The following is a 12,789-nucleotide window of genomic DNA, read 5'->3' on the forward strand; positions in this document are numbered from 1 at the left end:
TGTATGTGAGTCACGGGAAAGATCACATGCAGTACAATGTATCATTCTCAGCTTCAGGTATTCAGCTACTGCATTCATATAAACGAAATACATCTCAGTAAACAAACAAACCTTTATATACTTCGCGTCCCTTGGTTCCCCCGCAGTGGGTCCCGTGCCTGACCGCTCTGTTTATCTCTTGGGCTTCTGGACTTCCGATTTTGGACTTCCCTGGACTTGGAGATGCTGCAATCGCCTTGCATGCTCCTACATTCTTACCATGTCTTCTGCAGAGAATCACTGGGGTACGCTGATCAATCCCGACAAAAGCCCAGCCCCGCTGTTGGAGCACCTGTGTCTGGGGATCGCGCAGTTGATGGTCAGTTCTCGCGTCTACAGATTGAAAGTGAGATCGGAAGAATGGTACTGACATGGTATTTTATCTTAGCCTACATTTGATACCAACGGGACGACCGATATTACACCCGAGCGACTGGCGAGCTTCTATCGCAAAGTGGGCGGTAACTACGACCCTTTATTCCTCGAGACCAAGTCGCAGGCCTTGTCTTTCATCTATCAGTCGCTAGGATGCTTTCATAGTCTCCAGCCATCCTCAAATCCCTACGAACCACCTTCAGTCCCATCTTTACTCCCCAACGGCTTTGTGCGATGGCAGACAATACAACTGTTGATGGATCCGGATGAACATTCACAGTATTTGCAAAATGCTGTTAGTCTATGGGATATTCCAGATGCAGATGGTCACATACTTCCCAAAACAATTCCTAGGGATGCGTTTCCCTCTGAACCAGACCCCGAAATGTTGCAGTGGCATGAAGGTGTGAGTCGGCGACTAGAGCACGATTACTTGAAAAGACACTCAAAGCGCGAATCACCCCCAGACTTTGGAACATATCACTACCATTTCAGTGGAAAGGACCCCCTGCCTGACGAGGATGATTATTTCCGCACTTCAAGGCGCAGTGGATCGAAACGTCACAGCAACGTGGAACCTGAACGACATGGACATCGTCATCACCGACGCCCCAGTGCAGAATACCCTGCATTTACGGGACGTAGACCAGGTGTTAGATCAGGCTATTCAACTCCCCGGGTTTCATCTCCACCCCCATGGCCTGAGCGCCCGCCCCGCTCAAGGGGTCGAGACCATGCCGCTTTCCAGAGCCACCCACTTAGCCCCGGGTCTGGCGAGATGCCGGATGTTTCAGATTTATCGTCTGATGAGTCCCACCGCAAGGCCGAGGAGCGTGCATCAAAACACCGTCACCGCGAGCGACGTAATCTATCACCCCCTTCCAGCAATAGTGCCAGGCGACACTCCCACGAGGCCTACATGCGCAGACCGATGCGGGATCTCTCCCCGGCACCTCGGGAACAGCGCCGTAGTCACGAAAGTCACTCCTCAAGATCCAGCCGATCCAGCCGATCCCATCCTGAATCAACACCTAGAATGCACACCAAAGACCGCTCCCGTTCAAGAGCAGGTGCAGGTGTGAAATTCCGCGAATTCATATTTGGAGATTCAGTCCCAGCACCAGCCGCCCCAGACCCACCAATTTACAGAGCACCTACACCACCCCCACCCCCACCCCGAGCAGTCCCGCGGCATTTAGATCCTTACGCCGCAGAGGAAATGAGGCGAGGAAGCTACAGCGGGGGAAGTACAGGCGGCAGCCGACCCGGCAGTGGAGGAAGCGGTTCTGAAAGACCACGATCGTACAGCAGTGCGGGTTTCCACCGTGCCTCAGGCTGGGGCAGCCCAAGGAGCGCTGCTGCGAAGCGGTACACTCCCGAGACTGTGCACGAAGACCCAGGATATATCCCTTCGCGCAGAGTGCCGATCTATGAATGATGAATTTAATGTACTGCAGATGATTACATGCTCTTGCCTCGCTTGCACTATCTTTCCATACTTCAGCATTTTTTTACCAGCGTTCACTCTCCACTTGCATTATCGTCATACATCCCATCTCTATCACGACAGCTTTACGCATCTATCTTGTTCTCGACAGGCTTGTTTATCTCCGGCGTTCCCTTCTCAATTTACTCTGACCTTCTTTTTCCTATGACATTTAGCGTACATGTTTGGTTGAAATCTTCTATGGAGCAAGAAAACAAAAATGCCCGTATTTCGTATCCAATTTTGTCATTCTCATTACTACATGCATATTGTTAAAAGCCGAAAAGTGGGGGTGCGAGATCATTTCTCGTTGCGACTGTGGCTAGACTCGGGTTCCGTGTCAGTCCTAGACTTTGTTCAATTTCATCCAGTGCTTCAGCGTGCTTCGGCGGTCATTCGCTTCCACAGAGACTATCGCAGTTTCTTTCGAATCTGCTGATATATGTGGTTCGCTGGATGGCTCGGGAAGAGTAGACATCTTCCAGGTTCGAAGCATGAACACACATATCGAGGCCCCGATATACATGAAGCCAGCAAATAGTTGGACATGAAGATATTCACGATCTCCGCTAGTTCGGAGCTTGAGGCCAATCGCTTCTCCAACTGTCATAAATTAGCACCCAAAGAACAATCGATATGTTAAGAACATATTTCTGACTTACAAGTTGCTGGAATCACACAAACCACCCATGTGAGTGTCAGACACGAGGGCATGTACCTCAGGCCAACCACCTCGGCTGCGAGCGGAGCCACGGCCTACATCTTAGATTAGTATCCACGTCCTGTGTTTGGAATATCGAGGGGTTCACTCACCATCCAGAAGGTTCCAAAGACTAACCCTCCAAAGAAGGCGAAGCACAAGGTCGCAGCATAGGACTGGGCCAAAGTCCAAAGAACAAGGCACAGCACACCAGTAATGAAAGTCGCAAAGGACGCCGTATTCATTCTCCCAAGATGATCACTGACGCATCCTGTACCTGACCGACCGATGATGGTGCCCAAGTTCATAACTGCTGTGACGACAGATCCCTGGTGGGAGCTGAGACCGAGACTTCTGGCGAAATCACCTAGCGAGTACCAGATGATCATGAAGCCCATAATACTCAAAAAGCTCCAGCCCCAAAACAGCCATAGCTCATATCGCTTGAAGATATCAGAGATCTTGAGATTTGAGGTCTTAGTTCCAGTCATTTCGTTACGGTCTCGAATGAGAAGCAAACAAACACAGTTAACAACTAACTGCACAACGGCCAAGATGCGGTATGTCCAGCCGTAGCCAAACCGCTCGAGCATGGCATTGGATCCCAGGGAATATATCAAGCCCCCAGTACCGCTTCCAGCAGCAGCCAAACCTGCAGCAAGACTTCTGTGTCTTGCAAACCATTGCGGGATAAGTGGAATAGTCGACACATACTGGAGACCTAGTCCCCAGCCAAAGCAGACTCCTTGGCTCAGATATAGTTGCCAAACTTTTGTGCTCCACGATGCTCCTAGAAGAGCCGCAGTTTCAAGAATGACACCCAGGCTCATTGCGACTTTCAGGCCATACCGCCGATTGATAACGGACGCAAGCGGTGCCATAAGTAGTGCCTGCGAGGCGGACAATCCACCGATGAATGCATAGTCAAGACTAGTACCTTCGGTGAAATCTGAGTTGGAAAGAAAGTAGGCCAGGAAAACTCCATAGCTCTAAATAAGATCAGTTCAGTAACTCGGTCTTAATTTTTGGGACAACTTACTGAGACAAGACCCCAATGGTGTGCATTGTTCCAGAAGATCGCACCAACAACCACCCAACCATAACCTCCATCGGGCGGCGCTTCCATATTCAACTCGCAATCAGAATATAAAATAACAACGAATCTCAAATTCAGGAAAATGGGTTTTTCTTCATTTATGCCGATCCGCTCGAATACTCCCGGACTGGCCAATCAACGGTTGAGATCAGACCCCGAAACCAGTCCCCGGGAACGAATGCCGGCTATAATGTCAACCCCACGCAGAAATTGCTGTCAAAGCCATAAGGTATTCTATTTCTAAGTCGGGGAGAACACCGAACTATGGGGGCTCATTGAGAAACATATAGGTCGAGTCAGTCCTAGCCTTTATCCTCGACAACCTTAGTCCGTCAGTGACTCCATCGAAGCAATTGTGTGGAAAGCACAAGGGAGGCTAAATGCAAACACTATTCTGATTGAAATGGAATAAAAAGTCCGCCGTCTGGTTCGGACTAAGAACTATAGTTGGACGACTTCTTTTCTACGAAGTACGGCACATTTGGCCGGGGTGTGCATATTCGGCTTAGTGAAAGAGCAGCTAGCTCTTCATGGTCTCGAAATTTCTCAGAAACCGCCAAAGCTCACTGACAACCGTCTTTCCACATGCACCAGGTTTCTGCACATGAATCATTGCACTTTCCACCCATCGGTAACCAATCATGCTTTTCGATCTGAAGAATGATGTCTTTCTCAGCGCAAACCTCTTTCAATCTTTGAAAGGGCTCCTTTATTTTTCCATCGTCATAAACAAGGGCTTCCACCTTCTCTAGTGTGATGCATCTCAATTCTTTCTCTTCCGGCGGAAGCTGGATTTGATTAGGTGGTCTACCAGCAACTGCGCGGGCGTATATTCAACAATCAAACTTCGCACGAGTGACGCGATATAGACATCACTGCAGACTATGCATACAAATTTTCAGAATGCCATGAATGGCCGTCTTGCGCCATTATAGGACCACTTATTGTATATGCGACCAAGCAAAGCTGCATACCATCTGCAGCTCAGAAGGCTCAGTCTGCATAGACGCTGGGTGTCGGACTCATCGTACAGAGCCAAATCAAGCACAGTGAAGAGTTCAAACGGCAGGTTTCCCAGATTGGTTATTTAGGAAGTGTCAAGCAAGAGGCAACAGAACGGTGACTTGTTGACTTTAAGGGGTTGATATTCTTGGCAGTACATATACGGAAGTGATTGGTTGATCGTGCTGTAAGTGGATCTGTTGCATCAAAAATACCCCAATATAGATGTGATTCATTTTTCAACAAAGCTGGGATTGGCACACAGCGGAAGATTGGAAATATGTGAATATTTGGAACAGGACTGACACACATCATTGTGACACCTTAGGTATCAACTGTGCGGTACTCTAACTATCTGCATAAACCTGCATAAACCTGAAAATAGAGTGACTAGGCAGAGTTGCGATGCTGCCTGAATTAGGTATGTTCTTGAAACTTGTGGTGGTTAATTGTGGAACAACAGCGCATATAATGTGCCATAGAAAGCGCCAACGAAGCGAGATCCTTTGATGTTTGGCAGTCGTACGGAGAGCCGGATATCATTGGTTATTTGTGTTTATAGTGGGGTCTGTTGCCTAAAGCTGCCTGGCCCCTAATGCCAACAGCCGAACTAAAACAATCCAAAGTATCAACGTCGTCTTATTTAAACCTCAATCTATCACTCTTTCATTGCTATTCTACTTTATCTCTCATACTGCAAATATCCTTTCACCAAATCATCTACATAATGGCGTTCTCTTTGCCCCCTCTTCCCGTCAAACATAATGACTTTTTGGCCTACGTGAAATCCAACCCAGAAAGGCCTATGAGAGATCTGATTGAGCCTTATGTCAAGTACGATGCTGTTTTGCGTCAGACATTTGCCCAAGCTCCATCTCATGCTTCTATCCAAGATAATCATGTCAACATTGTGCCACTATACGACCAAAATCGTTCCGCAGATGTTCGTATTCGAGCAAGAGACCTTGCATCCGAGACACCAGAGGAAAAGGAGAAGTACATCTTGCCACTGAGTGATGAGCTTCGAAAGCCAAATGACTCCCCCGCAGTTGTGCCGACTTTGGATGAATTCCAACACAACTTTGCTCTCTTCACAGAGGGCTCACTCAGCGAGATTGACTGGTCGAACGTGGTTGCTGCCGGTAGTGCTGTTGTGACTTCCCTTCTGCCCGTCCCCGAGAAATATCGCAACTCCAAGAGGGGCCTTCGCCAGTACTATCACGAGGAGTTTGCTCCAGCATCCGATGTGGATCTCTTCTTGTATGGCTTGACCGAGGAACAGGCACTTGACAAGATCAAGCATATCGAAGACAAGATCCGCAACACCATTCTCTATGAAACCACGACTATTCGAACAAAGAACACGATCACAATTGCCTCGCAATACCCAAACCGGCATGTCCAGATCGTTCTTCGAATCTATCGTTCGATCGCTGAGATTCTTACCGGGTTCGACGTTGATGTTTCTTGCGCTGCCTATGACGGCAAGCAGGTGTTTGCCTCTCCACGCGCAATTGCCGCGTACATGACGCAAATCAATCAGGTGGATTTAACTCGACGATCGCCATCATACGAAAATCGACTTTCCAAGTATTCCCATCGTGGATTCGAAGTTTTCTGGTCCCCGCTTGACAGGTCGAAAATTGATCCGGTGAGTACGAATACATAGTGAATGGGAGATATAGAGCTAACTTGCCGAAAAGACCATCTTTGAACGGAGCTTTACTAGGACTGAAGGTCTCGCCCGACTTCTGGTTCTAGAGAAACTCCCCCAGTCTCAAGACAGAGATAATTATCTCCAAAAGAGACGCGAGGAGCGGGGTCGCCCTGCTCTTAACATCTACATGCGTCGTCGCCAGGGGAAGGAATTGAGAGGAAACATTAAAGATGCCTGGGAGGATGAGGTTCCCGATTGGCAAGAACAAGACCAAGTGTCTGATTACCACACCTTTGTAAGAAGTCCAACCCTTATTTTTCTTCTTTCTTTACTGACTCCACGACAGACTATCCCTTACGGCAGAAACTTCAACGCGAGGAAGATTGAAAAGCTCCTCTATACCAAGGATTTGCTCTTGAACGCTCAGTGGAATCAGCCCAAGGATCGCGAAGTTTATCTTCATCGCCACCCTGCATTCTTTGGCGAGGCTGTGCACGTTATTCATGATTGCTGCGGCTTCTGTCCTCAGCCGGTCACTGACGAGGAAAAGAAAATTGCCGAAGAGGAAAGCAAGATCTACATCTCCGGTGATGTGAGCTTCATCAAGGATGACCCTGGTCGCCAAGAAATTGGCAGCTTCAATCCAATTACAGAGACCGATTGGACCGGTAGGGATATCGTACATGTCCATGCGTGGAAAACCAACGCTAACAATCTGGTACAGAAATGGCTTACGTCGGTCGGACTGAAAGACTATGCCAGGCCATCGTGTCGAACAATGTTGAAGCTGTGAAGGCCTTCCTTGCAGAGGACGGCACCAATCCAGATCGCCGAGATTACACTGGACGAACACCGCTTCAGCTAGCATGCATGTCTTCCACTCCCGAAATTGTTCAATGTCTTGTTGACCGTGGTGCTCGGATGATCCCACGCATGGCCGATGGAAAAACAGCACTGCATCTCGCCGCTGCCCGAGGAGATATTGACATCATTCGCATTTTACTCACCAAGAGCAATCAAAACGAAGAGGAAGAAGAGAAAAAGAAAGACGCCGAGAAGAAGAATGAGAAGCAGGAAGACGGGAATATCGATGCTATGAGTATCGATGGAGATGAGGCTAAGGATGACATGTCGCTCACTTCTGAGTCTTACGTGAAGGTTGAGAACGAAGACAAGGACACGGAGATGACGACCTACGACACGCTTGAAGACAATGAACTTGAGCCTGATGTCTACGATATCAATGTGGTTGCTTGGGATAGTCGTACCTCTCCGCTGCACCTCGCCATTCTCCATGGACACATTGAGGCCGTGAAGGAGCTTGTCACATCTTTTGGAGCCGACGTTTTGCTGCCAATCAAAATTTTGAACGATTACAGCAAAAAGCCAGAGGCAGCAATTCTCACTTTGGTTCTCGCTCTCTCACTTCCCTCGGACAAAGCGAGAGAGATGTCAAAGACTCTTTTGGAACTTGGGGCTTCGCCTGCCCAGGCAGATCTGGCACAGAAAACGCCTCTCTACTACCTCGCCCACTCCAGTGAGAGTGAATTGTTTGATGTTTACCTGCAACACGACGAGCCAGCAGTAAAGCGGGCCATCAATCACCTGGCAGTCATGGGTTCGCGCTGGTCGCCTGAATTTTCCTCAACCCTGATGATCTCTCTGACAGCTAAGAACTCACCGGTGGCAGCAAAGCTACTCGATGCAGGCGCCAAGCCAGAGATTCAGATCGCCGACTTTGTGAAAGCCCTCAAGGCCCAAAGAGAAACCAACCAGCTACGTGATAATGTCAAAGAAGAGTTCAAGTCCAGCATCGACCAGCCAATCTTGCAAGCCGTTGAAAGCGATCTTCCTTTGGTTGCCATCGATCTTCTCAATCGCGGAGTCAATGTTAACACTGAGCGAAAAGAACGATACCGCGCAGAGGGTGAGACGGTTCTGGATGTCACGCGGGGAGTTCTGAAGAGCCTTCGGGAATACCTGGCCAGCCCCGGTTCCACCGAGCCAACACCAGATCCCTATGCGATTACATTTGACAAGGATGACGAGTCATACTTGGCTGACTTCATGCCCGGGAGTTACAAAATGTTTATTGCAAATGTTCAGCTGCGCAGTGCGCGGAAAAAGGCCCATGATGCCGCAGAGCGATTCAAGAAAGCACAAATTGTGCCAGCTGATCCTCCAGGAACAGCCGAGAAGAAGCAAGCCATTGCGGAGTTAACTCGCGAATACGAAAAACTGGAGACTGAGCTTTTGGCAAGAGGAGCGAAAACATATGAAGAGCTTCATCCTGTTTATCAGCCGGCACAGCCCGTGGTTCCTCAAGTGCAGCCTAAGACAAACGAACCGAAGAAGAATGTTTTCAAGGTCCGGTTCAACTTCAACTTGCTCGGCATGAGTGATGCTTGTCGTGAAGGATATTTGGAACTGTGCGTTATCCCCTCAATTGGAGGAAGGAGACTATCTTGCTGACATTGACCTCACAGATTTGAAGCTGCGTGGAATGGTGACATTGCCACCATCAGGACCTTGACAATGGGTATGTGGGGAGCAACTCAGGATCAGCTACCCCTCGAGATTGCGGTGAATGACTCAAGGGGTATCTCATGTCTTTCAATTGCCATCATGCGTGGCCACCTGGCGGTTGCCAAATCGATTCTTCAAATCCTGCGCGCACAGCTGAAGGTCAAAGAGCCCCGTGGGAACAAGCAAAAGCGGTTTGAGATGGCAATCAATGATGAGTGCTCATCTGACGAGGACGAGGATGATGACCGGTTGAATATCGTGGGTGATGAGGTTGACGATACTTTCACACACGACAACGTTGGCGAAGTCATCAGTCATGTCGAGAGTGACACAACTCCTTTCCAGGCCTTCTCAAAGCAGTTTGATGCTTTCCTATTCCTCGATGCGCTCCCACCAAAGTACCTCTGCAGAATCGTTCCCGACGGCAACCATTACTATGGAAACCAACAGGGTGTGAAGATCAACAGTCTTGTGAAGTACGCGATTTACAAGAATGACCTTACCCTCTTGGATTTCTTGTTGGAGACTGGAAATGAACTCGCTCAGAACAACCCATCTGGAAAGTTCAAATTCTCAATCTCCTCTGAGGAGTTCCAACTTGCCATCGGGCTAGGTCGCATCGACTGCCTTTCCAAGCTAATTCAGGGCACCGGGGCTGGACTTCCACTTGCCAAACTGAGTCAAGATTGCGGAGTCGAAGCTCGCAAGGAGCCTCAGTACTATCCTGGCTTGTCGATACGTGGCACAAAGCGTACTGATTGGGCCGATGCTGGGCGAGGTGGAGAGATCGGACATCCAGATCAGCGCCCACCTCTTCTAATTGCAGCCCTCCAGGGCAATCTTGCTAGTACAGAGTTCTTCCTTGGTACTGGCCCTGGAAGGTATTATCTTGAGTATTTGAACTCAATCCCGGATGATGAGGACGTTAAGAGACTCGCTCAGTCCCAGCTTGGCGTTGAAGGGACGCTTTTGAACTGGTTGCAGAGGAGAAGTAAGTTAGCTGACCAGAAAATTGAAGATATTTACTGACTCCTCGTTAGACAACCTTGTGATCCATTGTGCTGTGATGTCCCGACCATCTGACGAAACAGAGCGTCTTGTGCAGTACCTTGTTGATCATCATCCTGAATGCGTTGAGATCCGGTCTAGTGGTGGATTCACACCCCTCGCCTTGGCCATGTCGCTCCATCGGGTCAGGTTCGCTCGTATACTGATAGCCGCAGGAGCCAACCAAGCAACTCGGGATTCGGAAGCAAACAATCTTCTACACTTGATTCTTAGCTCGGCCCAAGGTCGGACTTGCAAGAACTCCGACCGATGTGCCAGGCTTATCGGTCTCCTCGACTCGCAGCTCATCCCTACAATGCTGGTCGAACGGGCAGGCGATAGCTCACAGACACCTTTCGCGCGCTGGCTGAACCGTTACCCTAGGTTCCGTCGCGATGAGCCAATCTTGCCAGATCATGCTCTTAACCCGAAGTCGGAGACAGCAACGGTTGTTTCCATGACAAATCTGATTTTGGATCTTGCAAGTTCCTCCAACCAAAGGCATCTGGAGCTCTTCGATGGCGCAGGAAACACTCCGGCTCATGACGCAGTCAAGGGAGGTTTCCACGAAGTCCTAGAACAAATGCTGGACCGTCGCCCTGACCTTCTGTACCGCGAGAATGCAACTGGAACCACTGCACTCGAAATGGCCGTGGACGCTTGGGTGAACCAAAGTACTTCAGCGCCACCTTCAAGTCCTGTCAAGGGCAGAAGCCTCCCACCTCAATCCTTCAACATGGTTGTTCGCAAACCAGTGTATTTTGTCAAAGGTATCAGTGTCCCAGACGACGAAGTGAATATCATGCTGCGGGTCTGCCAAGGTCGCGCTCACCAACGTCCTGCGAAGAGAAGACTGGTCAGTCTTTTCGAGGCGAACGAGGTTGCAAAGAGGTTGGCGGCTAGATCAGAGGCTTCTGCGGAACATGGATATGGAAATGGTCGTCGTCGGTATCGTTATCAGCGATCCTCAGACCGTGAAGAAGATGAGGTTGCCATGTCTCACTTCTTAGCTTCTCAGTGATAGTCTCTTTGGGGAAATTGTGTTATCAGATGGAGATTCACGAATCCATGGTTCTATAGTACCCCTTTATTTACACATCCAAAAAATTTAAATGTTTAAATGTATATCACTCCATGCGATATTTACTTAAGACACAACAGCCAGCTTGCTTCGGACTGGCATATTGTCCTCCATTCCTGGTTCAGGGAACCCGGAGACATCAACACCCTTCCGGAATAAGAGACAGTGAGTCGAGCCACCAAAATGGAACATGCCAATCTCATCACCCTTGTTAAGTTTATCTCCCTCCTTGACAGTGATATCACAAGTGGATACCTCCGCCATACCAACACCGATGAATGCCATGAGTCCAATAGCTGGTTCATCCGCTTCAATGAAGATAAGGGCCCTGGTAGCAGTCGAAGTAATGTATCCCTGCGAGGTAACCTGACCAGCCATATCGATTTCATTAGCAGACACCTCCGGATTCCCAACACCCTCAAACAGCGGCTCAGAGTAGTAAGTGCCATCAACCACATAAGCCTTGACAACCTTTCCACTAACAGGCGCATGCCAGCGGTGATAACTCAAAGCACTGAGGAAAGCCTGGTAAACAGTACCACCAACGAACTGAGAAGCAAGCTCATCATGACCAAGCATATCAAGAACAGAGTACGGCTGACTCTTAATCCAAAACTTATCACGCGCTTGAACATGGTGCGCAGTTCTAAACGGCTTCGACTCACACGCATTGGCAATAACCTTCCCATTCTCCGGTTCCGCAACAGGACGTATCCCTTCCCTGAAGACGCGCGTAAAGAACGCATCCCAAGAGTTGAACCCGTGATTTGGTGCGGAGGGGTCACACTCGAACATATCATGGAAATGGAGATCCGTCGCAGCCGTAGGACCGATCTTCGCAACGGCTGTCAGATCACGTCGACCTGTTTCGCTGAACCAGCCGTGTGAAGAGGTATTCAGGACATCAGCTGAAGCGGGTGAGCGCAGGTACTCGCTCCAGACATTGAGAATTTTCTTGATCATTGCGTTGATCTCTGGATCGAGGAATGCTGCGTAACCACTTGGTGTACCCATCGGCCAATCGAGGACTGCATTGATCGGTAAACCAACTAGGCCAACGCGATGGGATTTATCAGTCCATGAAGGGGCCGTAGTAAGAAGGTGATTCAAGACTTGTAGGAAATGGTGATGATCACGAATCTCCGGGTTTCCGGTTGGGTCATGGCCGTATCGTTTCTGGCGGGGGACTTCCTTGAACATGGAGGTCAGGAGCATATATACTCTCGTGTTTGTTTCGATTAAGTGTTTAAATTCTTCAAGGACTGGGTGTAACACAGTCTGTTTTTCGTCAACCTTTCGGATGATTCCGCCGAGCCATTCTTTGTGGGTTTTGTGGTCGGCTGGCATCCAATTTCCCGTTCTGGTATGGTTAGAGATTGTAGGGGTGTCAATGGAAGTGAATTTCATACTTGTGGAGGTGGTGAGAATAGCCATCTTGAGTCATATTGAAGGTGATACTTGTAAAGGTACGTAGACGTTTCGCAAAGAGAGACTAAAATCTGGGGAAAGGCGGTTAAGGTAAAGCTTGACTACGACAATCGGCTTGGCGATGAGTCGATCTTTATACTGTAGGGCTATAGACATCTCAAGCTAGAGTGTTATTATTACATCAAGATGACGCCTCGAACTCTAAAAATACAAAAGCTTTTGTCAATTGCATTGATTCCTTGAATATTGTGTGGAGAAGTGGGCTGATATCCAAGTATCCGAGTATGATGTCATCTCTCCATGTACGCTAAAATCACCCGTGTACAATTTCTTTCGAAGAAGTTCACAGCAT

At 48.8% G+C, this 12,789-nt stretch overlaps 4 protein-coding genes across 4 annotated transcripts; 2 read left to right on the forward strand and 2 right to left on the reverse strand.

Annotated features, from left to right (window-relative positions):
- Positions 1-259: 259 nt before the first annotated feature.
- On the forward strand, positions 260-1,852 carry PENARI_c019G03216 (uncharacterized protein; the record flags this gene model as incomplete). Its single annotated transcript, XM_022634743.1, has 2 exons — positions 260-358; positions 428-1,852. 2 exons carry the CDS (start codon positions 260-262, stop codon positions 1,850-1,852), a joined length of 1,524 nt encoding a protein of 507 aa, XP_022485418.1.
- A 394-nt stretch (positions 1,853-2,246) lies between these two features.
- Positions 2,247-3,726, reverse strand: PENARI_c019G08385 (uncharacterized protein; the record flags this gene model as incomplete). Its single annotated transcript, XM_022634837.1, has 4 exons — positions 2,247-2,503; positions 2,563-2,656; positions 2,714-3,589; positions 3,640-3,726. The coding sequence occupies 4 exons, from the start codon at positions 3,724-3,726 to the stop codon at positions 2,247-2,249; spliced, it is 1,314 nt and encodes a 437-aa protein (XP_022485432.1).
- Positions 3,727-5,425: 1,699 nt separating this feature from the next.
- Positions 5,426-10,949, forward strand: PENARI_c019G07251 (uncharacterized protein; the record flags this gene model as incomplete). Its single annotated transcript, XM_022634816.1, has 6 exons — positions 5,426-6,349; positions 6,402-6,650; positions 6,702-7,023; positions 7,080-8,784; positions 8,842-9,872; positions 9,922-10,949. The coding sequence occupies 6 exons, from the start codon at positions 5,426-5,428 to the stop codon at positions 10,947-10,949; spliced, it is 5,259 nt and encodes a 1,752-aa protein (XP_022485307.1).
- Positions 10,950-11,075: 126 nt separating this feature from the next.
- PENARI_c019G04133 (uncharacterized protein) lies at positions 11,076-12,443 on the reverse strand (the record flags this gene model as incomplete). The annotated part of the gene is made up of 1 exon (XM_022634762.1): positions 11,076-12,443. One exon carries the CDS (start codon positions 12,441-12,443, stop codon positions 11,076-11,078), a length of 1,368 nt encoding a protein of 455 aa, XP_022485323.1.
- Positions 12,444-12,789: the final 346 nt, after the last annotated feature.

Source organism: Penicillium arizonense, assembly GCF_001773325.1.
Source record: "Penicillium arizonense strain CBS 141311 chromosome Unknown PENARI_contig019, whole genome shotgun sequence".
NCBI lineage: Eukaryota > Fungi > Ascomycota > Eurotiomycetes > Eurotiales > Aspergillaceae > Penicillium > Penicillium arizonense.